Raw genomic sequence first — 27,439 nt, forward strand, 5'->3', positions numbered from 1 at the left:
AGTAGACCTGTTCACATAGTGGTTCCTGGTGGAGCCTAGTTGAGAAGAAAAGGAGCTGGTGATCGAGACCCACTCTGCATCTTGAAGGGTCACTGCCTACAGGGGCAAACCAACCATGGGCCTCCACAGGCTCAGGCTTTTCCTGTCTTCTAAGTTCTGAAGTCAGAGAACCATAGGAAGCCCTTTTATGCACAGACCAAGGAGATCCTACACAGCAACCAGTTCCAACTCTGCTATCCAAGTGGTAAAGAATTGGGTGAGAAAAATTCCCTTTGACAGAACTCTGTCCTTATTGAGCTTATTTCTATTTCCATGTGCTTCTGGTTACATGAGGGCCTGAGGGTCTCTCTTCCCAGGAAAAAATAAACAAACATATTTGTTGTTCTTAAATCCAGAGTGAAGATCACACCTGTTCCCGAGAATGAAGACCCGACCTCAAGTTTGATCCTCAAGTAAGAACAGGACTGTGATACGAAGATTGTCAAGTGGCTTATCTCTCTGCTTCAGAAATACAGTTTTTAACAAGGAGTGACACTTTTGTGAAGTAAGCAATATAATGCTGTAAGGTTTTTCCCCCCTTTTCCTCTGTTAACTTTGATGACATTTTCATTCCTTTCAAAGTGTTCTTATATTTATTATGTTGAACCATCTGGCCAACTGCCTTAGCAAGTAAATTAAAAATAAGGATTTGGAATTTTAATTAGATGATACATTTTTTTTTGATGAATGGGGATGGGGAAGCATTTAATGGTTTCTTTACTAGAAAGGATTATCATCCCCTTTCCTGCCTTTGCCTATTTATATTGTGACTTTTTTAAATTAAAAAAAAAGTTTTTTTTTTAATTGAGGTTATAAGCTTTTTTTTTTTTTTTAAATTGGAGAAACTGACTTTGGATGGGAGCTTTCTGGACAATAATGCTGAAGGGTGGGTATGGCCTTTGTGTCTAATTTCCCATAGAGGGACTCAGCACCAGCACTGAGGGATGCAAATAAAGAATACAAGTTATGGCAAATGGGGAGGATGAGGAGGTTAGTGGATCCCATGAGGAGGTTTGCAGATCAGTTCCTGACTGCTCAGATAGTCAGGGCCCTGGGCTGCAAGGACGAGTGGGAATTCTGTAGCCCCTTCCTGCCCCAAAGAGAAAGGTTTAGGGCTGCAGAGATGGTGGGTAAGTTCAGGGGAACAGGGGAGGTGGTTTCAGGAGGCAGCTGTGCAACAGACCCAGAGACTCGCTGGGCCAGGGTGACACGGGAGCATGGGAAGCTCTGTGTGGAAGGCCTGAGAAAAAGGGGACATGGAGTTAAGGGCCTGAGAGAGTGGGGATGTATGACAAAAAAGGCAGGGATGAGGGAAAAGAAAGGCAACTAGTGATGCCAATAAAACAAGAAGAGAATGGAAAGGCATGGCTCAAAGAGGCAACAGCTACTCAGACGTTAAGAAGAAATGAAATGATTCGCCTGAAAAAATGAGCAGCTAGAAGACACCACAGACGTGGTGAATAAATGCCCCAACAGGAGGTCAATGAAGCACATGAGGGGAAGGAGGAGGGTCAAGGCCTGAAGCTCACGGAAGCAGAGAAGAAAGCTTATGTCCATGTGACGGCATTCAATCACTCTCCTGTGTCTCGGACATCCTATCTCACGATCACACTTCCAAACATGGAACTCAAGTAAATGAAGCAAGAAGAAAGCAAAAAAGTTAAACTGCCTGGATTATATGCTACTGAATAAACAGGAAGCAGTCTTTCTCAGACTATGTCATTATTTCACTTTCTTGCCTTTGAATGATCATTTGAAGTGGAATCCAGACTCTGTGGTAAAGAGTAGAGATCTTACTCTGGGTTCAGCATCACGTGTGAACACAGAGCACAGGATAAGAAATGGGGTCAGCAGCAACTTTGTTGAAGTAATTCACTTCAAGTTTCCCTTCTTTCTCTGACTGCATTTCTTTTTTAAAATTATAGTTGATTTACAAGTTATGCCAATTTCTGCTGTACAGCCAAGTGACCTAGTCAAACAAATACACACATTCTCTTTCTTATATAATCTTCCATCATGTCCTATCCCAAGAGACTGGAAATAGTTCCCTGTGCTGTACAGTAGGACTTCATTGCTTTTCCATTCTAAATGTAATAGTTTGCATCTACTAACCCCAAACTCCCAGTCCATCCCATTCTCTCCCTGCTCCTCCTGAGCAACCACAAGTCTGTTCTCTATGTCTGTGAGTCTGTTTCTGTTTTACAGATAGGTTTATTTTTGCCATATTTTAGATTCCACATGTAAATGATGTCATATGGTATTTGTCTTTCTCTTTGTGACTTACTTAGGATGAGAGTCTCTAGTTCCATCCATGTTGCTACAAATGGCAGTATTTTGTCCTTTTTATGGTTGAGCAGTATTCCATTGCGTATAGGTACCACATCTTAATCCATTCATCCGTTGATGGACATTTGGGTTGTTTCCATGTCTTGGCTATTGTGAATAGTGCTGCTTTGAACATATGAGTGCAGGTATCTTTCTGAATTATAGTTTTGTCCAGATACATGCCCAGGAGTGGGCTTGCTGGGTCATATGGTAGTTCTATATCTCATTGCATTTCTGTTTAACTAAATGTTTGCTGTTTGATGTTATGCAATACATCTGTGGCATTATATCCCACACTGTTTGAGATCTTTAAAAGTAGAGCCTTCACAAGAACCTGGGTGAGCTTCAAGAAACATCTTCATCACCTACCACAGGAACGCAATCAGCCAAATTCAAGGACACAGGCAATTCTACAGCCTCACTACCCCAAGTATAGTTCAAGGACCAGTCACATCAACCTCACCTGGGTGCCTATTAAGCACAGGGGCTCCCAGGCCCCATCCTAGTCTGCAGCACAGAAACCTTTCATAATATCGCCAAGTGATGCGTGTGCACAGGCATATTTAAGAAGCTCAGCTCTACAGGACAAACAAAACAAGACAAAACAAAAGAAAAAAGCAGAAACACATGGAGGGAGACAGAGATGGAAGTGGAGCCTCGCGATTCAGACAGAGACTTTTCAACCAAATGCAATGGGCACATTCTGATCCTGATTTAAAAAATAATTATGAGAAATGTTGAAATGAATGTTAATGAATGAGTGACTAGAATGGCTAATGTCAAAGTTGTTGGATTAGGAAAATAAATAAAAACTTTAATTTGTACAGAGCAGCACTGCTCATCTTTCTCTCAGTTATATATGAGGTAACATGAAAGCTGATGCAAAGCTAACTGACCAGAGAGGATTACTGGATAATTTTAAATGTTCCTAGGTAGAAGCCCCATACAAAGAAGAAGGCCAAAATTTTCTTTGAAATGGAAATTAAGAAAACCTATTCAGGGAGTTCCCGTTGTGGCTCAGTGGATTAAGAACGTGACACAGTGTCCATGAGGATGCAGGTTCGATCCCCAGACTTGCTCAGTGGGTTAAGGATCCAGCATTGCCGGAAGGTGTGGTATAGGTTGTGGCCCTACATATTTCCATACTCTGTAGGTGTGGCCCTAAAAAAGGGAAAAAAAAAAAAAAAAGAAAACCTATTTGCAGCACCGCTAGGTCCTAATGAAGGAATTAGGGGGAAGGTAAGTTTCTCAGAGGAGGCGGGTGGAGGGGGAAGAAGTGACTTTGGGCCAATATTCCCTTCTCACTGAGTGTTATGGACTCTGCAAAGACGTAACAGCAGCAGCTGTGCCCAGCATGCAGAACCACCAGGTTCAAGGGCAAGAATGGGTGTGAAAGCTACCTGTACATTATAAAGCACTGGTCAAATATTTCATGTGTCTTTTCTTTTTCTTTCTTTCTTTTTTTTTTTTTTTGTATTTTTAGGGCAAAAGGCATATGGAAGTTCCAAGGCTAGGGGTCTAAGCGGAGCTACAGTTGCTGGCCTACGCTAGAGCCACAGCAACATGGGATCTGAGCCACGTCTGCGACCTACACCACTGCTTACGGCAACACTAGATCCTTAACCCACTGAGCGAGGCCAGGGATGGAACCTGCAACCTTATTGCTCCTAATTGGATTCGTTAACCACTGAGTCATGACGGGAACTCCTCCTTTTTCTTTTTTAAACCACAGGGGCAATATGGTCTAAAGCCTGGCCTGAGGGGTGAGACAGGGTGTGTAGGTCTATCTGCCAGCACCTCTCCCTGCGGAACTGGCACAGTGAGTAAGCTTCTCATAGTCCCAATTTCCTCACCAAGGTAGATGGTGTTATTGTCAACATACCTGCTTTCCCTGGTCCCCTTCCCATGGATTAAAGATCCACCCACTAGGGGTAGTTCTGGCTAAGTGACCTCTCTGGTCCAGCGGACATAAGTGCGAGAGGCAAGTGCCACTTTGAGACAGGAGCTTTAAGAGCCGTGGGGTGATTCTGCCACCACCGCCTGCCCTCTTCCATGCATGGCAGTGACCCAAACACTGGGCACTCCCATGTCCCAGAGTGAGGAGGACACACCTGGAGCAGCACCCAGTGAGAGAGAAAGAAGGCAGTGTCTTTCTTCCTTGTAGCCAGAGGTCCGGGGACTGTCTTAGCACAGCATCATCTAGTGAAAGCTGAGATACCTCTGTGCAGGGTTACAGTGAAGATTAAATGTGATTATGCACAGAGAATAAGAAATAATCCTGGTGCTGCTATTGTCAATAAACATTCCCTTCTGTCCACCAGCATTCATGCAGCTGACATACTGGTGCTGAGAGCAGCTGCCCCCACGTGCACATCAAAATCCAGAAGAATAAGAACTGAGGCACCCATTTTAGGGACCTAACATGGACTAAGGCTTACCATGTGCTCAATATGTGCTAAGTTTTGTTATCGCAGCCTAACATTCCTAAGAGATTGGTTTCGTAGTCTCTATTTCACAAGAAATGTCATTTGTAACATGGAAAAGTCAATGGCATATTGATGGGTCTGGCAATAGAAAAACAAAAACAGTCTTCAGAAGTTCTGGGGTAAAAATCTAGGTGAGAGAAATAAGAACCAACCAGTTTTTAATGCATCATGTGTTAAGGTGAATTAAATAATTCAGAATGGAATATCAGTGTTGTGCTCAAATACTCATGTCTTTCATTAAACTGCAGGAGTGAAGCCAAGAAACTCAGAGGGAGGACTGGTCACAAGGAAGCAGGTATGAACATGGATCTGCTGTGCAGTTCACACACGCACACACACACACTCACATTCAAAAGTATGCACACAGATGTGGCTCTGCATTTGCAGAAACATGTAAGATTTTGTATAATAAACCCAAGGCTAAGATAATTAAATAAACAATGTAAGCAGGTTGAACACATTTTTTAGCATAGCAAAGTTCAACTGGACAAGGGAACTGAGAAGAAATGCTGCAACCCTGCCTCCCAGGACGGCATACCTCTCCACAGACATGGAAGCATCAATTATCCACACAGGGATTGGCCTTGAAATTAAACTTGAAATTCACCGTAAGAAGAGGGAAGGGGGCGTTCCTGTTGTGGTGCAGTGGTAACAAACCCGACTAGATCCATGAGGTTGAGGGTTCGATCCCTGGCCCCGCTCAGTGGGTTAAGGATCCAGTGTTACCGTGAGCTGTGGTGTACGTCGAAGATGCAGCTCAGATCTGGCGTTGTTGTGTCCGTGGTGTAGGCCTGCAGCTGCAGTTCCAATAGGACCCCTAGGCTGGGAACTTCCATATGCTGCAAGTGCGGCCCTTAAAAGAAGAAAAAAAAAAAAAAAAAAAAAGAGGAGGAGGAGAAGTAGGAGGGGTTGAAGAAGAAAAAGAAGAAAGGAAGGAAACAGACCAGGAGTTGTGACTAGATCCAAGCCAATGCTGAGATATGACAGCTCATGTCAGGTTAGAAAGGTCATGTGACTTCCACCAAGACACACAGCTAATGCTTACTGGAGCCAAGAACCCTGGCCTGTATGCACAGCATGTCATCCACCCACAGAACACCAGGAAGTATGGTTCTGGAGGCAAGTACAGTACCAATGTTAATCTGTAAAACATGTTTTAATTCTATTTAAGTGACGTACCCAAGAGAAGCTTTTTGCCCCTAAAACGTTATTTTACCACCCAAAGATTTAGATTCTATAATAAAAATAGTATAGATAAATGATTTAAGAAAATGGTACTGCATAGCACAGGAAAGTATATCCAGCCTCTGGGAAGAGACCATGATGGAAGATAACATAAGAAAGGGAATGTGTATATATGTGTATGTATGACTAGGTCACAGCAGAAATTGGCATACTATTGTAAATCAACTATACTTAAAAAACGAAAGAAAAGACAATGAATGGTCTCAGTGCTTCCTAAGCAAGCCTGTAGGATTAAAAAAAAATAGTAACTACTAAAATATGCTATTCTATAGGAAAAATAATTCACATACCATCTTTAACTATAATTCTCTTTCTGCTGGCTTTCTTAGTAATCGTTATGCATGTAAGTAAGATGGATCCATTTGAAAATTCTTACCACTAACCATTTTCAACAAGGCTGATAATACATTAGATTTGCTATTAGATTCAGAGTTTGGTCAACCTCAGTTATACTTCCAGAAAGTTACTTTGGAGTAAAATATAGCCATTTCTAACTGTGTTGCTTCCCAAAATTTCCCTTAGGTGCACAACGCATTTCTATGCTCAGGCTTTTGCCAACCACAGGGACCTGTAATTCCACCCTCTCCTGACTATGAAATACTTAAAAATCTTAATCCAATGTATCTAAAGCATCCAAAGTTACAAGATTATTTTACATAAACACTTAGGGCTGTTGAATGTGTATCTGGATTTTCTTAAAAGTTACTTTGGATTAACATACAGTTGTAAAGATTAATAATTTTTAGCTCAGGCAGTGGGAGAATCTGTCTGCCTTTTTGCTATTTCCCATGAATTTGTTCAGCATTATACAATCATTTTTGGAATAATTCTTACAATAATTTTAAGCATTTCTTGAAATCTTTTATTTCACTTATTAAACTTCAACATTTGTCATTAGTGTTATTTAAAATGTTTTAAAACAAGCTAGACTCTCGAAGAATCTTGGAAAACTTGCCTCTTGGTGGGTGTGTGAAGGAGGTGACTCACAGGGGTGTTGAGTGGCCTCCTTCATCTTCAGGAAAATTCTAGCACCCAATTACCTGTTAACTCCTGGTGCTCACCCCTAGATAACAAGTTGGCAGCAAAACCTCCAGCATGTTTCCTGCCATTTTAAACACAACACTGGGCCTGAGACTTTCACTAAAATCATGACAACAACACGGCCAGATCCCCAGCAAAACACGTGGACTCTTTCACACTATGCTACTGAACTAGCGTTTGAGAAAAGTCTATGGCAAAAAAAGAGGATAATTTCTGAAATAGAAATGAGAGTTCTAAAGTTGGATTTTAACTCATGTGCTAAATAAGAAAAGAAGCTAGGAAAAGTGTGATTATTTTTATTGTTACTTTTAGGTTGCCAAATAGTTACTATCTGAAAAGTTACTTTTTTTTTGCTTTTTAGGGCCACACCTGTGGCATATGGAAGTTTCTGGGCTAGGGGTCGAATTGCAACTGCAGCTGCCAGTGTACACCAGACACAGCAACACCAGATCCAACCTACATCTGTGACCTATACCACAGCTCATGGCAATGATGGATCCTTAACCCACTGAGCAAGGCTAGGAATCAAACCCACATCCTCATGGATATTAGTTGGGTTCGTTACCACTGAGCCATGACGGGAAGTCCTGAAACCTTCTGATCAGAGTTGTCATTTGTCCCTTTCCAGCAACATCCATCAAAATCCCACAGTATCATCGGGGCGGGAATGACTTACAAAGAGAGGACACGCTGGAGGTGCCCCGAAGAAACTGGTGTAAGCCGTCCTCGCTGTCACTGGTGCTGACTATGCTGTTCCTCATTTCCAGCATGGAGAGCTGCGTGCAAAGACTGAGCTGGTGGTCCAACTTTTTGATTGTCTGCAAAGAGAAATTTTAAGATTTCTGAGCTCTATAGGACTTAGATCCTACATTCCCTGTAAGTAGCATTTACTTTTCCTTGAAATAGAAAACTATTGGTACATAGAAAGTGCCCATTACATATTAGCTTTAATTTTTATTGTAAGTTATTAGTACAAATACATTATAAAAATTTAATATACTCAATAGATATTTATTAATCCAAACAATAATTAGCACCAACCTTAATTTTTTTTCTTTTTTAGGGCTGTACCTGTGGCATAAGGAAGTTCCCAAGCTAGGGGTGGAATCGGAACTGCAGCTGCCAGCCTACATCACAGCCACAGCAAAGCAGGATCTGAGCTGCATCTGAGACCTACATCACAGCTCACAGCAATGCCAGACCCTTAACCCACTGAGCAAGGCCAGGGATCAAACCCGCGTCCTCATGGATACTAGTCAGGCTTGATACTGCTGAGCCATGACAGGACCTCCTAGCACCAACCTAATTTGATAACATCCCAGACCAGAAGACCTGACAAGTGCACACACCCCTACTCACAGTCCTTAGAGAACGTCATCTATCACAGAACAATGTTTTGCAAGTTCTCTTCTAGAATTGTTTTAATTTCCTTCTACACAAATGTGGTGAAATGAAGCTCAAGTTGCAAACCGTTGAAGATCTGCATGGCTCTGAAATTCCTAACTGAATGGCCACAGGCTTCCATTCCATACCTCTCTTGTCAGTTATGATCTTTCTGGGGACCTGACCAGGAGGATGTGCAAGACTGGAAGACGCAGGGTCAACACGCCGACCTCCTGCTCACTGGGGTCTGTCAGCCTTTAACAGCCTGCAACCTCCCCGCTGCCTGGCCTTCCCTGGCAAAAGCCACCCCCAAGCCCTCTTTCAAGCAGCCTAAGGAAGATGGTAAGTAAGTCGGGGGTTAGGGTTATGGGGGACTCACTTACCATCTTCCTTGGACTGCTTGAAAGACTATAAAGAGGATAGCACTTCATCACCACAAATGGAGGCCCCTGACATTCACAAGAAGACACCTCACTAGGTCATGGCAAATTCATGATATTTCTTTACTCTGGATAAATGGTTCCCTGAAGGGTCTCCAATTTGCAAGCATCCTCGTTTCACCCTCATTTCACTTAACACACGACTACTTAATGAAGATCCAGGAAAACATACATTGCACAAAGGAAGGTATACCTCACTAAGCATATTTATTCAATGAAATAAACACACTCAGAAAAACACTTACTTTATCATTTAAGGTGGGATCATTCAATGAGTAGAGCTTATTTGTAATGTCTTTTCCTATAAGATATCTAAATACTTCATACAGGAAAGGCTCTGATTCCAGAAAGTAGGTTAACCTTTCTCTTGACCAGCATAAAAATCTGCAGTTATCATCTGCAATAATGGTGACCTGACACAGAAACAAACAGAGAGAGCAAAATGTATTTGAGTTGTGACATTAGTAACTTGGGGAGAGGGCAGAATAATTTAGTGGGTATTATTATAGCAATGATTTGTCATATTCGTTAAAATAAGATCCATACACACAAGCTTATCTGTGTATAGCATTATGATTAAAATCAAGCAATCTGCAGACTTCATGAAAGTAAACTCTCCAAGTTTTGCTGTTCTGGTTTTGTGAGGTCTGGTGATGGAAGACCAGCCACCATGTCGGTAGTCCTGCTAAAGAATGTACTAGACTAATGATCCAATTGGACAGATAATTTATGACTAAATATTCCTTTTCACCCAGATAAATACCCTACAGAATGAGAAAATGGACTCATGTGAATTGCTTTTATGGCCTCGACTGTTACCGAGGAATACAGCTAGCAAGGGTCCTACTGTCATAGGCATTTCTTCCTTCCTACCCTCCCTCCCTCCCCCTTTTCTTTTCTTTTCTCTTCTCCTTTCCTTTTTTCTTTCTCTTCCTTCCTTTCTCTTTCTTTCTTTCTTTCTTTCTTTCTTTCTTTCTTTCTTTCTTTCTTTCTTTCTTTCTTTCTTTCTTTCTTTTTCTTTCTTTTCTTTCTTCTATCTTCTTCTCCTTCTCCTTTTTCTTGTCTTTTTTAGGGCTGCACCTGCAGCAAGTGCAAGTTTCCAGGCTAGAGGTAGAATAGCAGCTGCAGCTGCTGGCCTACCACAGCCACAGCAACATGGGATCTGAGCCACGTCTGAGACCTACACCACAGCTCATGGCTGGATCCTTAACCCATCAAGCAACGCCAGGGATCGATCATGGATCAATCATGGATACTAGTCGGGTTCCTTACCACTGAGCCACGACAGGAATTCCCTGTCATAGCTATCTCTTAAGTGTGACCTGCCAAAGCTAGCTTCAGCGTTCCCATAGGTGACAGACACGGAGATCCCCCAGTTAGCTCAGAACTAGGAAACCCCACCCTTTCTTTAAGAATTCTTACATAGGAAAGTGGGAAAGCACTGTAACTCACTATGCAGAGCCCAAGTATTCCTTAAAAGGGCCTCTCTCCAGGGCGATGGGCCATGCCCTCACTCCAGGCTCAGTGTCAGTAAGCCCTTTCTCCTGGGCAGGTCCTCCCATCATCTGCCTGTGGTGATGCTATCACTGAGCCCAAGCTCATCTGTGGTGCCCTGTATCTCCTGAGCACCCTTAAGGAAGGGGCTGAGTATCTTCCCAACTGAATACCTGGCTCCAACACAAAGTGGTGCTCGGTACAGATTTATTGTACAAAAGAATTAACAAATGTACATAAATACTGTGGAAGGCACAGACCATTTTTATATCCTCAACATGAAACCCGATGCCTGTCCAAGTGGGAGATTAATAAAGGTTTTTCAAATTGACATAAAATCATATCTGGGCTCAGAAAAAAATATTTTGAAAGGAGCTCTTTCCTCTTTGTTAGTCAAAAAATTGAACATGTTTCAGGTGGAAAGGGGGTATTTATGTCTACAAAGAGAGAACACAGAAACCTCAGCCTCCTTCCTTAACCAGTGGCTGAAATCTGATCTTTTAAAAATTGGCGAATTTGGCTGCAACAGGTGGGTCAATGTTCCAAGGGAAATTATTCTTATTTATTATATTAAAAGTAGAGACCCCCAAACCAAGCACACTGGGATTTAAGAAATGCATCAGCAGCTCTGTGACTCCATATAAAACACTAGATTTCATTTGTTCTTTCAACTAACATTGTTCGGTTCATACTTCACGCCAGATGCTCTTCAAGGCACTGAAGTTATGGCGGTGAACAAGAAAGACAAGATCCGTGCCCTGTGATGCTTACGTCCTGGTGGAGGAAGCTGATGATACGTAAAGAAATGTGACAACCTCAGGTGGCAATAAGTGCTTTGACAAATACAGAACAGGGGAAAAGGGTAGAGGAGTTCTAGGAAATGACAGACACACATAATGCCACTCATTTTACCTATGTATTATATTTTAAACTTTAAGGTCCTTGTCTATCTATCATGTAAGCAGATTTTTAAAACTGCCTCTGAGATAAGACAACATTCTTCCTTGTTTTCCAGATGCCCAATAAAAAGCAGGAAGAAACTTAAGAACATGCTAATGAAGGGTGGAGCAAACACTTCTGACTTCCAGCCCAGACATATTTTCCCACCAGGCCAAACCCTACCCAAGGTGTCCTATATTTATCAAGACAGTCAGTCACACAGAAAGCACTTTGGTGAAGTGACCACAAGCTTGGCTCACCATCGAGAATCCCGCATACAAAGAGCAGCTGTGCACTGTGTCATGAAGCCTACATTCTAATGGAGGAAGCTGATAAAAAGGAAAGACAAGACCAAAAAAAAATATGTATATATATATACACACACATATATATGTATGTATGTATATATATATATATAATAAAGAGAAGTATAAGGTCAAGAGACATATAAGCCAATCCTGAGGTGTTCCCAGAAAGAACAGGGGATGGGTATATAAATACAAAGCCACTGAATGATATTCAATGGAAGAAATCCACTGAAAGAAACTAGAGAAAGTGAGCCCTGGGTACTCAGAGTGGCCCAGTCAGGCACCCAAGGGTTGTAGAAAGGGTTAGGGGAGTTGAGGTCTCCATTTCGCAAAGACTTCGCCCATGCCTTTGGAAGATACAATCCATGCGCAGATATAATCCATCCAAGAAGTGGAAAGAGGAATTGGAAATCATCCAGGAAAAGAAGAAATGTACTTAGGTGATGTAAATGCATTTAACTTTTCTTTCGCCGTGTTAATAACCTCACATTTCCACTGAGGCACTTTTCCACAATGCCACTTTTAATATGCTACTATAATTTGCTTAGCAACTGTTTCCTTTTTTAAAAAAACATTTATTTATTTATTTATTTAGTCTTTTTAGGTTATACCCATGGTTCCCAGGCTAGGGGTTGAATTGGAGCTGTAGCTGCTGGTCTACACCACAGCCACAGCCACAACAACACAGGATCCGAGCTGTATCTTTGACCTACACCACAGCTCACAGCAACACCGGGTCCTTAACCCACTGAGCGAGGCCAGAGATCAAACATGAGTCCTCATGGATACTAGTTAGATTTGTTTCCACTGAGCCATGATGGGAACTCCAACAACAACAAAAATTTTATTTTTTCAAGTGAAGTATAGTTGATTTACAGTGTTTCAGGTGTACAGCAAAGCGATTCAGTTATACATATGTATGCATATATATTTTTTTTCAGATTCTTATCCATTATGAGTTATTACAAGATATTCAATAGAGTTCCATGTGCTATGCAGTAGGTCCTTGTTGTTTATCTATCAACCATTTCTTTTTTAAATTGGAGTATAGTTGATTTATAATGTGTTAATTTCTGTTGTACATCAATTTCAGTTATACATACATATACATTCTTTCTAATAACTTTCTCATATTACAGTTTATCACAGTAAACTGTGTATAGTTTACTACACTATATAGTAGTTGAATATAGTTCTCTTGAATATATAGTTCTCTATGCTATACAGTAGGATCTTGCTGTTTATCTATTTTCTATATAATAATTAGCCTCTGCTAATTCCAAACTCCCAATCCTTCTTTCCCCTGCCCTCCCTTCAGACATGGCAACAACATGTCTCTTCTCTATGTCTGTGAGTCTGTTTCTGTTTTATAGATAAGTTCATTTGTGTCATATTTTAGATTTCACATATAAGTGATAACATATGGTATTTGTTTTTCTCTGACTATGTCACTTAGTATGAGAATCTGTGGGCCCACCTATGTTGCTGCAAATGGCATTATGCAACCATTTCTTACTGATGACTGAAAACTAGTTTAAACTTGTTTAAATGATTATTACATTTAAATGTAATAATGGCATTCCAGTAATAAGCCATACCTACAGTATGTATGTGTCTTACAAGCTCATAAGAGTAGGCATCTAGCTGGAAGAGGGTAGTTAGCATATTGACTGAGGTCATTTTACTTGGTAGCTATGGCTTCATTTCTGCCAAACAGACAATTTTGCTTAATGATTTCCTGTGACAACAGTCAAGTGAAACATATTTTTAAGGAGTTTTTATGAAGCAATCTAGGAATTTTTAAAGCTTCCATAAAATACATTTGCTTCTTAGGTTATTAGGGACCTCAGCAGTGCCATGCTTGCGTTCTTGGCAAGAATTTCATAGAAGAAATAAAAGTAAACACATTAATGGAAGACGCAAGAGAATTTCTTTCACGATTAGACTAGGCATTTGGAAGTGAGTTTGCTGTGATTATCTCCAGGCGCTGGATGAGTCCCAAACCAAGCCTACACCCTCACAGAAGGAAAAGACCTCGCCCAAGAACAAGGGCACTAGAGGGAACTGCTGAAGGTGCTAGAACGGCAAATGGCAGGCTGACGTTGGACTGTCCTTGGGGGCGATTTTATTATCTTCATCATGTGCTGCACAACATTTCACACACCAGGAACATGAAAATGTCCAGAACGTGGTCTATTCAACTAATTCTTCTTGCATTCTCATCAACACTAAAACACAGCAGGGTCAGGTCTTGCAGATTAAATTGCTTTGCAACCAAAAGATCTACTAAGCACCAAGATAAGGTTTTATTGAAATGCCAGCAAAAACCTAGTCTTCCTTTATTTCACCAGAGCTTGGACATCTGCCTCCAAGACATTCCTCTTCCCTTAAAGTCAATAAAGGTTTGATTTTAAGGCTTCGAAGCACAGGACATGTGACTGACTTTGGGAAGGCAATGGAGAGATGGAAGCTGAAAGAAAAATGGGCATGGCAAAGCTCACCAGATATAAAGCAACTGCACAAAGAAATCAAACCCCAGAGACTACTTCTGTCTTTTGTAATAATGATACTCAAGATCTTCCCAGCAGTTCTGAGCAGTGGCTTGGGTCTGTAAGTGCTAAAACAGCCCTGGGGAGCAGCTGGAAGTTCAAAGTTGCTGTCTCAACTCTGTTACTCTGCTTGGCACTATAATTACCACAGGTACCTGAACAACATTCGCTGTGCAGGTTGAAGGGGCATTGAGTCCACTTGCTTTCTCTTCTCCCTCCACCCTACTGTAGAACTCATTGGAATGAATGCCAAAGAATGGATCTTTTTTTTTTTTTTTTTTTTTTCAGGGCCGCAGGTGCGGCATATAGAAGTTGCCAAGCTAGGGGTCGAACTGTAGCTGTAGCTGCTGGTCTACACGACAGCCACGGCAACTGGGGCTCCAAGCTGAATCTGTGACCTACACCACAGCTCACAGCAAGGCCCAATCCTTAACCCACTGAGCGAGGCCAGGGATTGAACCCACATCCCCAAGGATAGTAACTGGGTTCATTTCCACTGAGCCACAATGGGAACTCCTAAAGAATGAATTTAAAAAGATAAAAAGGCAAGAGAAGCAGGGTCTTGTCAGAACACCTATAACTGGGCAGAGTTAGAGAAAAATGAGACCAGCAGGTAACAGAGTATGTGGGTGGAGAAATCTGGCCACTGACAATTCCAAGTGTCCTCTGCCATAGGCCCAGATAGGGAAAAGCTGGTCCTTGGGAACACATGACATTTTTTCATTTGGGAACTTGGTCCGGGAAGAGGCAGTAGACTCCCAAACAGATGTGCAAGAGCTATTTTATTCTTGAGCGTCCGCCAGTCGGAACATTTGGTAAACAATCAAAACAGAATCTCTCCCGAGGGCCTGCTCTGGTGGAGTCTGCTCCAGTTCTACACGGCACAGGTTCAGCGATGGCTGGGGTAGTTTTTATCCACTGCTAATCAGGAAATGCCCACCAGACTCTATGCAGAGAAAAGTTGACTAACTTTCCTTCACTCCGTGACCTTGAGTTTGGTCATGTTTTTAGAAACATGAGGAACACATCAATCACGAGGAACATTTCTCAACTACCAAATCCTAACCCTGGACCCCCAAAAAAGAGAACTGTGTGACTAGCAGAAGAAATGCCCTCTTTCATGTAATCATACATAGAATTTGAAGTCTGGTGGAAAAGACAGTGCATGTTATATGCTAGGATATATATATATATATGCATATATCCATGTATGCTTCTGAAAATAGAGGAGGTTCTGTTCCCACCCTTTCCCCAAATGACAGTCTCTAGGATTATGTGAAACTGAGTTATTGTGTAAAACCATTTGCGACTATAAACAGAGAAACGGACGTATCAGATAGATGCTGGGCTTTGGAAGAAAAAATTGTAAGGCAGTCAGAGACAAAGGAAAGGAAAAAGATGTGGCCCTGAAGTCTTTTCCCTTTCCTTTGCCTCTGACCACCTTACAATTTCTTCTTCCAAAGAAGATGGTGGTGATTAAAGACACTATAGAATCAGTCTCAGTGCTCAGCTGACCCTCGAAAACACAAGGGAGAGTATAAACGAGAGGAGCCAGGATTATAGCATCTGCTTTCTCCTCCTGTATTGTCAGCTCAGGCAGCTTGGACACAGCACTGCAGCCAGGTAGTAAATTTATATGAGTCCTTCTGGAAGATGCACATAACTTTAACAAGTTGTGTGGTTACTCAGGCAGGGTGGGAGCATGGCAGGCCTGAAACCTCTGTACATAAACTTAACAAATGTCTAAACGCCTCCTTTCATCTTCACGTGGCCTCCTGAGTTGTATGGCATCTCAAAATGAGACTCAAACATTTTGTCATCAAGAAGCACTGATTGTTTTCCTTCCTCAGGTGAGAGCATCCTTCTACTCCATTTTCTACCTAAAGACATCCTCCCTCCTGCTCCTAAGAAACCCTGTTCTCAAGTTATTTCCTTACTGCTCTTTATCTTGAAGCTGAGACTAAAGGAAACTCTCACCCATTACTTGGTTATTGTCCTAACAATCATGAGGGGAATGAAATAGGAGAGCTGGACACTTGACAGGAAGAGTCAGAACAAAGTGTCACAAAATGGAATATATATATATTTTTAAGATACAAAAAGAACCATGCCGAGTAGTCAGGTTCTAATTATCATGAACTGTGAAGAACTTTGTTCTTTGCTCTTAAAGATATTCATTAACTATAAGAGGATAGTGGTTAGATTTTTTTTTCCCCATAAGGATTAACAAAGTTAAGTTCTCTAGGGCAAAGTCAGTTATCTGGTTTTCCCCAATGAAGGTAACCAATTAAATGTTTCAAGAACACTAATTATCCATAACTGACATTTTCCCCTTTTTCTCATAATGAATGCATTAGCTGTTCTCTACGGAGAAATTATAACAATTCAAATAAGCAAAAAAGGAAAACAAAAAAAGCAATTAAGCGCACAACCCAGAAATGACAGGTTTTTTTGGTTTCTTTGTTTGTCTTTTTGTCTTTTCTAGGGCTGCATCCGTGGCATATTGAGGTTCCCAGGCTATGGGTCTAATCAGAGCTGTAGCCACCAGCCTACACCAGAGGCACAGCAACGCCAGATCCGAGCCGCATCTGTGACCTACATCACAGCTCACGGCAACGCTGGATTCTTAACCCACTGAGCAAGGCCAGGGATTGAACCTGCAACCTCATGGTTCTTAGTCAGACTCGTTAACCACTGAGCCATGACGGGAACTCCCCAGAAATGACAGTGTTCACAAGAGGGCTAAATCAGGTCTTTCTAGACCTCTGCTTGTGCACGTACACACACTTCTTTAAGTTCTATAAAAATGGGATCATACTGCATATACCATAGGGGCACTTCTTTTTTCAAGAAATCATGGCCACTTTTCCATCTATAACCTTTGGATTCTGAATGAGACGTTAACTTGTTTCAATCTCCTGAAAACTCATGCCAAAACATACCTGGAATTTTTCACCTTTGTGCATCTGGGTTGATCTAAATTCAGGAGAATCTATGAAGGCACAGGGGTAAATGTTATGCAGAAAGTGTCCTCGATAGGAGACCTTCATTCTGAGGACAGAGATTAGTGTTAACAAAGACATGATATTTCACACAGAACACAGAAAGCCATTTTAAAATCTCCATCAACTAATGGGTTTGTATTTTTGTCAAGTTTTAAAGACCCCACAGATGACTGCCATAATGAAAAAGCACTGAAGCACAAGTGTGTACTTCAAAATAAATTTCACCACCAACAAGGAAAAAAAGGAGTCCATATGGAAGGGGACATGGGCCTTCCAATAGTTATCATCACTGTTATAGCTGGAATGACCATAAAATTTACTACTCAAACCAGGGCACTTTTGAGAGGGAAAGAAGTTGTATAAATATCTATGCCAGGGCAATAGACACTAGCTTTCTCCTCAGGAGACTGATATTCCTGGAAGTTGTTTTGTGACATTCAAAAAAATAAGCAAGTCACCTCTGAAACACTATAAGCTTCTTAAATTTTTTTTTGGCCGCACTTATGGCATGTGTTAGTTCCCAGATCAGGGATCAAACCCATGCCAGAGCAGTGTCCTTAGCCACTGCTGTGACAATGCCAGATCCTTAACCTGCTGAGCCACACGGGAACTCTGAAGCTTCTTAAATTTTAATACCTAATTTAAACCTACTTCAATTCTGCCTCATTAAATTTAAACAAAACCTCCCCCCCCCCCGCAAAGGTGAAAACTATGCACAAATGAAAATCCTGATATCAACAAGATGCGGAGCAGTACATTCTTTCTAACTGCAAGCTGTCCAGTGGAAGTTCACCAACCGCCAACTCTGTGACCACCTCCTCCATTGGTTGGCAAGATTCCCTTCCATTCATCTCCTGCCCAGAGGCCATGGGAAGGTTCAAGGCAACGGAGGCATTTCAGTTTCCACAGAGCACTTACTTTCCTTTCAGGAGAATACTCAGACGGTCGTCAACTGAGGTTTTATCCTCTGCAGCATAGGCCTGGCCCTTTTTCAACGTTTGGATCATGCAAAACTGTCCTGTTAATCTTTTGAACAGATCTGGAGGCACACGGAGTGGTTCAAACAATCGCTGGTAGATGCCTTTGAGTTCCTTTTCGATCTTCACCTGAAACACAGCAATGACCAGATGCTGTACTAAGGCGCAAGACTGAAACATTGGCTTCTGTGGTCTAAATGAGGTTTTGAGAGCGGACAAGTCTGTAGCATGTGCTATCACCCTTGGGTGTTTTGCTCAGGCGAACCTTACCACAGAGAGTAAGCAGTGACACAAGTTTAGGTGTTAAAAGGGCACTTCTGCAGTTCACCTGGACTCTGAGAACATATGGTGAAGATCTGCGCTGCTGATTACATCTCTCCCTGTAAAGCAGCTGTGGAGGTTCTGAATGCGGTTCACAACACTCACCTTGCCAATCTCTGCATTTTCTATAAATAACGCAAGGCCCCTTCATTTTTAGAACACTTTGTTTCACAGAAAGAAACTGCACTAACTTTGAAATATTACAGCAAGAAAATAAGCACATAAAGTAGGATCAACTTGGATACAAATTTATGAAGATACATACATTACACACTTTATGTGACTGTTATCCAACACGTTAATATAGGAAAACAAACATCCACAGCGGCAATCTTCTCTTTTACTTATTCTGAAGCAAAGTGAAGTGTCGTAAAAAGGTTTCCATGTAGCAGTTGCACCTTGAGCTACCCTAAATTTGGTAGAATGGAGAACCCGAAGGCTACCAGAAGAGAAAGCAAAAGGGCTCAATCATCCACCGCTGTCAGACTATCCAAGGCCCAGGTCATGCCCTGCCTTTGGGCCCAGCAAATGTGGGAAATCAGAACTGCGTGTGAATGCACTTAGGGGTTTAAAGGATCATCTATTTCAATGGAATCAACGGCAACCAAGACGTGAAACTTAGAAACCCAACTGATGAGGGCTGCTCAGATGTCTCTGCAGCCTTTCCAATGCTCCCATGTGTCCTGCCGTTTCATTTTAATTAGGACCTAGCATTTATAGTTTCCAAAAAGGTAAGTTTATAGTCGAAGAAGAAACAAAAGCACAGATACTAAGTAATATTTCCTTGTTGCTACCATCACATTAGCAACTTTTGAATCTTAGGTTTAGAACTAGGGGTCCTAGTAAGTTGATATTCAAAAGATAAAATCCTGATTATTATTATCATCTACCTTAGAGCTCTCGTAATGAGTGTTTAAAATAATTTATTCACAAATATGTCTCGCTTCCGGCATGCATACTACCCAATGTGGCATAGCAACGAACATACGAACTGACAAATTTGATTAATATTCATAATCTGCTCATCCTGAAAGTTTTTACTCAAGTACTAATTCCTTCTTGAAACCCTCTTAGGAGTTCCCTTCATGGCTCAGTGGTTAACGAACCTGACTAGGAACCATGAGGATTCCGGTTTGATCCTTGGCCTTGCTCAGTGGGTTAATTAAGGATCCGGCATTGCCATGAGCTGTGGTGTAGGTTGCAGATGCGGCTCGGATCCTGCTTTGCTGTGGCTATAGCATAGGCCAGCAGCTGTAGCTCCAATTTGACCCCTAGCCTGGGAACTTCCACGTGCCTCAGGTTTGGCCCTAAAAACAAACAAACAACAACACCTTGAAGCCCTCTTAATTCTTCTCTTTGAAAGCATCCACTTACCAAATGTTTTTCTGAGCACCTATTAAATGCCAATCATGGTTGGCAGGAATTGAGAATACAACAGTCAGTGTGGTAGATGACAGTATTGTTTCCAGCTATTTGCTGCTCCCACCTCCTGTAAGAGGATTGTATATCCTCTTATGCCATCCCACTCCCACATTATCTGGCTTGGCCATGTCATTTCTTTGGCCAATGAAATGGGAACAGAATTGACACATGCCTCTTCTGAGCAGAAGTTTTAAAAGACATTGTGTATCATTTTTGTTCTCTTATATTTTTCTCTCTGCCCTAGGAATACATGTCATGTCCAAATAGAAACTGCAGCTTCAGCAGAGACTCTGAAATAAAGAAGACACCTGGAATACAATCACGGTTGACACACAGGCTGCCACAGTCAGGTGAGTGAGGAAAAAACACCTGTTACTGTTATATGGCACTGGGATTTTCAGATCACTTATACAGCATAATAGTGAAATCTGACTAATACAGTAAACAAAAGAGCCTGGGTTACAATGTTTGAGGAGGTGACAATCTAATGGAATGCCTATTTTATATATATATAATCTGTATCACTGAAATTATAACTTCCTATGAATTGCCTGGTTTTCTAATGGTTTAGTTTTCTACATGACTGGCTGGCTTTGAACATAAGATTAGAGCAAGCTTTATATCTTTTACTTTACTGAATATTTCTGTGGTCTTTGGAGAGTCAGCAAAGGGCCATGGCATGATTTACATCTGTTTGTTCTTGGTATGACCAAGAAAACACAAGATGAATTAGAGTGGAAAAGAAAAAGTTAAATGTAATGTTTTTAATAATAACTCACCCAAACGGTGATTTCCTTGAATGAGTGTTTGGGGCATAAGAAAAAATAATTAGTCATTACATTTTAAAAATAACATGAAAAATAGCACAAGCTATTTGTCAATCTTTAGCATGTTTATGGACATTGTCTATGAGTACTTAATTTTATAGCTAGGCAAAGACAGTCCCAAGTGATAATGGAACATCATTAGGCAAAAGAAATAATATAGTTCTAAAAAGAGAGAATAATGTAAATTGCCCTAATGATTAAAAATGTTTTTAGTCATTTGTAGAACAAATTTCATGGTATTCAAGTGTGCTACTTTCAGGGACATGCACATAGAAAGTTAAATCTTCAGCAAAATGATATTAAAAGGGTCTCAAGATGCTAGGCACTCATTCTCAAGTCTGAACAAAATACTTCAAAAGTTTTTCAGTGTTAAAGTCTCTCCCTTGATAATTAATTCTTAGTAATTACCGGTCTCTTCTTGTACAAAAGATATGAAAGATGCAAAACGTTGATCCCCAGGAACACAGAGTTCCAGATCATGATATCCAAGGCACAGCGGTAGAGAGTGGCCCAGACGATATAAAGGGTACATCCTGTTGAACAATGAAGTAGGCATGTTACACATCGAGAGTAGCTTCAGCAAGTAGCTTAAGACATTTGTGGTCCTCTGTATATAAAATACACCAAACACTTCTTAGAAACACCTAAGCCAAAAATCATATTAAGCTACATTTTGAGAGTTCCTGTCATGGCGCAACGGAAACGAATCCAACTAGGAACCATGAGGTTGCAGGTTCGATCCTTGGCCTTGATCAGTGGGTTAAGGATCCAGTGTTGCCATGAGCTGTGGTGTAGGCTGCAAACGCAGCTTGGATCTGGAATTGCTGTGGCTGTGGCGTAGGCTGGCAGCAACAACTCCAACTAGACCCCTACCCTGGGAACCTCCCTATGTTGCAAGTGCAGCCCTAAAAAGAACAAGAAAAAAAAAAGTTACATTTTGTTTTTTGTCTGATTACCAAAAATAAACAAAACCAAATGGTGCTTTTTTGCAGAAAACTTACAAAGTATAAAAAACAATTTTTAAAAGGGGGAAAAAAAAACCCCTCATAATTCCACTACTTAAAGAAAACCACTATTGATAGGTAATACTTTCTCACAGTTTCTATGCATTTTTATCTTAAGCAAACCTAAAGAATACACAATTTAAAACCTACTCTCTTACTGCAGTGATGTTCCAATTTCATTAAAACTCTTCATATACATAGCTTTTAAGGACTGAAACTGATTAAACCCTAATTTTTAAACCATCTCCCTACTGGTAGACAGATGAAATATTTTGGCTGTAATTTCTGGTAAGTAGCCAAAACAGGTTTCTACATAAAAATGTTATCTGTTTTTATGACTGCTTGCTTAGAGGGGATTACCTGACAGTGTGCCAGGGGAAGGAACTTTATAGGTTTTGATGACATTAAAGGACTGTTTTCCAAGAAGTCTGTACAAATTTGCAGTTTTGGGAGATCAATTTTATGATAGAAGATTCAATATATATTTTTAATTTAAAATAAAATTATAAATACTAATGATCAATACAAGTATATCAACAGCATATATGCACATCAAAACTAACCTCCCATTTAAAAAAATTATTCATTTGCAATTTTAAATTTCATCTGAGTAATTTGGGACACTGGAGTAATAGCCCAAAACATAAAAATGTAATGTTCTTTAGATAACATTATATACTAAATATTGAAGACATTTAAAATATTATTACTCAAAGGAGACAGGGTAACATAACTGAAGGACTGACTAGGAAGTTGGAAGACCTGAATTATAGTGCTGGTTTGGCCACTTTCTCCTGGTCTTAATTTTGGATGAGTCATTTAATTTCTCTGGGCTTCAGTTTCTTCATTTATAAAAATGTTACATTTAATGATCTCTCTCCCTCCTGTTTCACCTCCAAAACTGTCTTAAAATTCAGAATTAGCTTTTGATTTTTATAGAGTATGGTTTTCTTTTCTCATTCACACTGCTCCTCCTGTTGTAATCCCTACCCTACTCAGAGGTAACAAGCCACAGAAGTCCTACAAGCTATCTTCTAGCTATCCTTCCAGTATTTTCTTTTTGGCCACACCTGCAGCCTATGGGAGTTCCCTGGCCACGGACTGAAGTTGAGCCGCAGATGTGACCTATGTCACAACTGTGGCAATGCTGGATACTTAACCTACTGCATCAGGCTAGGGATGGAACCCGCGCCTCAGCAGTGACCTGTGCCTGGCACGGAGACAACAGCAGATCTTTAACTAGCTGCACCACAGCAGAAACTCCTCCAGCATCTTCTTTGACCATTCCTTGTCATCTGTCATATATTTCAGTCACCATGAACTACTCCGCATTCTCCCTCAATATGCGGAATCTTCCTCTCCTCTGTGTCTTTTACCTGGATACCACACTCACACTCAGAAATTCTCCTCATCTTCCAAAAGCCAGCTCTAATGCCATCTCCTTAGTGGGACCCTCATCCATTTCTCTCAGACTCTGGGAGCACACCTGCAGCATAGCATCTGATGTATCGTATGTGACCACCTGCCCATCTGTTTCTCTCTGGCCCCCAAAAGAGTGTCCTTCTCAAGGACGGAGACTGCATTCTTCAGTCTCTGTATGACATATTACAGGTGCTCAAAAATGCACCTGAATAAATGAATCATCAGGGACATAATCATATCGACTAATTTGTTAGGAATCACTGGCTGAAATAGTAAATTGGATCATTTTAGTATTTTGATGAGAATTAATTTAATCTGCTTCATCAGGGTTAATGGAATGTCCCCTCTCCCCCCAATTTTACTTGAACAATTGTGTCTGGGTAACTGTTTTTGTTCCCATTGTTGCTTTACTGGTCAGAGAAAGTAAACGGCTATTCAAATAATGAGATTTGAAACTCTGGAGTATTTACCATGTGCCAGGCATTATTATAAGTCAAATATCTCTCTCACACACACACCTAATTCTCACTACCTCAGGAGGTGATATTATTCTTACCCTTATTTAACACATGGGGAAACCAAGGTATAGAAAGGTTATCACCCCAGTTTCAGAGTTGGAATGGCTTCAAGGTTCACATTCTCACTCATGGATGGATTTTCTGATATCTGGAAAACCTAAACAACTCATGAACACATACTTAGCTTTATCTAAAGTACACAAGGGTGAGCCTGTGTTCTCAGTTACCTGATCTACTGTTAATTTGTTAATGAAGACTTAATTTTTTGGTATGCTATAGACCTGACAGAGGAGTACTCAGAAGCCCCCCATACAAAGTCCATCTAATGCCAGTTATAGAAAGGTTACATAAAATCTCAGTTAGGTATCTTACCTATAGTTAACATTCCCCTAAGAAGTATCATATGAAGGTGAAGAGTAGTTGGAAGAACCAACCCAATGGCAAAAAAAATATTTGCTACATGAAACACTAGATGATGTATCTCTCGCCAGTTTTCGCAGGTGGTCTCATTGGAAGGCACAGGTGTGATACTTCCTAACTCAGGTGTGAAACCTATGGCTGTTGATTCTGCCAATGGGCTGGACTCGGTGTAATTCATCTTGAAAATTCCTATAAAAACAAACAAAAGGAAGATAAAAAAATGACAGCTGTATTTTATCACCCCAATGGGTGTTACACCAAATTATTTCTGTGACCTAAATGTTAATGAATAGATTTCTCTGGTGTTTATGAATTAGGCCCAGGTTCAAATCCCGGCTCTGTCACATTTTAAATATATCCTTATCAGTTAATGATAATACTTCACTGACTTTATGATTAAATGAAATATATAAAATACTTAGCATAGTGTACTACTATTCCTTGACATAGATATATGTCTATAGATAGATATATATCTCCATATATTTATATACTTGTATCTAAACATACTTGGAGGAGAGAGGAATAAGGGAATTAACTAGTCTCAAAGACAAAAACCAATGTTCATAAACCACAGCAATTACAAAGTTATTTATCATAGCTTTCCATCATAGTCCCACTGGTGACACTGACTCCAACCAAACACAGGAAAAATAACTAGAAAAACAGATTTTTTTTCATACTTTCAAAAAAAATTAACACCCTATTATTTACTATTTGAAGGCTTAGGATATTTGGAAGGTTCTAATTTTATGCTGTTGTTAAATCACTATGTAATACATATATACATTCCATGTTCTCGCATATGCACATGGTAAATACATTATTTATTTATAGAGAGTCTCTGTAGAGAGAGACTTTACATTTACTCCTTCTCTACCTGCCTAAAGATCTAAAAATAATAAATAAAAATCTACTTTCTTTCCCATAAAAATTCTAACTGGTAGCATCTCACAAATTGGAAAGTAGTAAATTTCCTTACATGGAGGAGGAGTCGTGAATGTACATTTGCCTACTTAGTATTAGAATCTGTAGCAAATACATTTCAAAGAATATACATTTTACACATGCCTACCTAAGCCTTAATGCAAAGGGCCATTATTTCCTGACTATATGATCTGTCTTTGTTTCCTGGTACTTAAAAAAACTCTTCCTATTATTAATTATACAAATTGGCCCCTGTCAAAAATTATGTAGTTTTACAGAATGTTTGAATTGCTCTGTTTCAGAGAAAGAATTCCAAACAGGGACCCAAAATACCTTTAGATTGAATTTAGAAATATGAATTTCTTTCCAAAGAAGAGTGTGCCATAAGCCTTACTTTTCCATTTTTTTTATTACTAAAAAAAAACAAAACAAAAAAAAACAAAACAAAAAAAAACTAAAGGTTTTAGGTGGTAGAATAAATTGCATTGGGTTGGGCTTTTTGAAAGGATGTTAACAGATTAATGTGAAATAATTCCATATCTCTTAAGATAATGGAAAAACATACATACCCAAATTTATAAATTATGAATGAAATGATCAAGTCAATTAAAGAGCTCTTTCTATAATTCTAAAACAGATCATAAATACGAGAAATAGCTGAATTAGATATAGATTTGGTACAAAAAGGAAAGAAATCATAAAAGTTCAACTACTTTCCAAGTGTTTTTTTCACGTCAGTATACTTGATGTGTATTACATAAGTTATAGGTGCACAATCTAGTGATTTACAATTTTTAAAGGCTATCATTTATAGTTATAATAAAATACTGGCTATATTCCCTTCTTAATCCCCTTCTTTCCAAATGTTTGAGACAATAAAAATATAAGCCTATTGGGATGGGGAGGCATCATTATTTCAAAAACTCAATTTATAAAAAGTTTGTTTTCAAGAACCAAGCCAGACTCAATCTCATCATTTCTTCAGGAGGAAGAATGATATTAAATGTCCTGCAATACTCATGATGTCAACATTAGCTTATGCATTAGCATTATGTAAGCTAATAATAATTACCATTTCTAGGCAGTTTAGAAGGTGCTTTCACTCCCACTGTCCCATTTGTTCCTCTAATTACCCTATGTTCTTTATGGGGCAGGGACAGTGTCACATTCGTCTAGGTATATCCAAGGCCTAGACTCTGCAGAGAATGCCAGAGGCAGACGTGAAAGCCATATGGAAGAAGTTACAAAAGAATGACAAACACTTTTGGAAATTACTTTTCGGTCGCCCCAAACCTCAGTGGTAAAGACAAGAGAGTACCAAGCCTTCCTGAGGTTGAGAGGGTGAGGTTCTATACCACAAGCCCCAGGGAGACACATAAGCCAGGGGAAGTCACTTCTGCTCCTTGGGTCACCTTTTTCCTCGGAATTGAGACAACTGGATATGTTATCTTTGAAAGCCCTCCCAGTTTTACTAGTCTGTGGCTCTAACTCATATTTCTATAGTCAGTTAATGAATACATATTCCCCTTTAGATTCACTTATTACACCTACTGCCAACTAAACCACTGTAATTAAATTTCAAGCTTTTAAAAGTTCTCCAAGTGGCACTAAAGAATTAATTTCTGGTCAAGAGAAATGACAGGAAAACTATGATCTACTAACCCAAGAACCAAGGACACAGTAATATGAATCTTTAAAAGATGAGATAATCCTACAACACATTTTGATGCACCGCAATGTATTAAAAATATATAGTCCATATATTCATTTTATTTTCTCTATGTATTACATATTGCATAGTAATTAACATAATATATGATTCATTTTTGTATGTTTATAACATACAAAGTCTATTATTTACCTATGTATACTTACCTGTGTCTCTATTTTGAAACACCAGTAACCTATTGTCAATAAATATCGATCGGATCTTGCCGATTTCAGCTTCTTTTGACCACTACTTAAAGGAATTATGTGGCTTAAGCTGAACTATCCTTTATGCTGAGAACGAATTGATCTAACAAGGAAAAGTTAGACAGGTAAGTTGAGAAACGTTCAGATTAATTTTGACGAAATCAAGGCAAATTTTCTTTCTCCTATTAGTTCCCGGAGTCAAATTCCTTAAAGTCCCTGTTCTAGTAAAGTCCTGTATATCTACTGGTTTTCAAATAGGTGTGTGCAGGGCTGAACAGATAAAGGCGGAACTAACATTAACCCTTCACCAACCTACAGAATTGAAAAAGGTAACAGCGGTGAGCAAAAGTGGTGCTGGTAGACTCGCTCAATTCATTCTGCAATTCTAACTGAACCTTGGCATATCTTCGGAATGGCAAAAGGCATTAAGTTG

The 27,439-nt window shown here is 40.1% G+C and overlaps 1 protein-coding gene across 3 annotated transcripts in view; it reads right to left on the reverse strand.

The window, feature by feature from the left end:
• The window catches only part of BVES (blood vessel epicardial substance), a 43,902-nt gene that overhangs the window by 15,530 nt on the left and 933 nt on the right, over nucleotides 1-27,439 (reverse strand). For 2 of the 3 annotated variants that reach the window (NM_001348416.1, XM_021087540.1), the window contains 6 exon segments: nucleotides 7,813-7,954; nucleotides 9,205-9,372; nucleotides 17,192-17,300; nucleotides 18,173-18,360; nucleotides 21,210-21,334; nucleotides 24,118-24,354. In NM_001348416.1, coding sequence (NP_001335345.1) covers nucleotides 7,813-7,954; nucleotides 9,205-9,372; nucleotides 17,192-17,300; nucleotides 18,173-18,360; nucleotides 21,210-21,334; nucleotides 24,118-24,343 — 958 coding nt within the window. In that variant the 5' untranslated portion in view covers nucleotides 24,344-24,354. 3 annotated transcript variants of the gene reach the window in all.

This window comes from Sus scrofa, chromosome 1 (genome assembly GCF_000003025.6).
Source record: "Sus scrofa isolate TJ Tabasco breed Duroc chromosome 1, Sscrofa11.1, whole genome shotgun sequence".
Lineage (NCBI taxonomy): Eukaryota > Metazoa > Chordata > Mammalia > Artiodactyla > Suidae > Sus > Sus scrofa.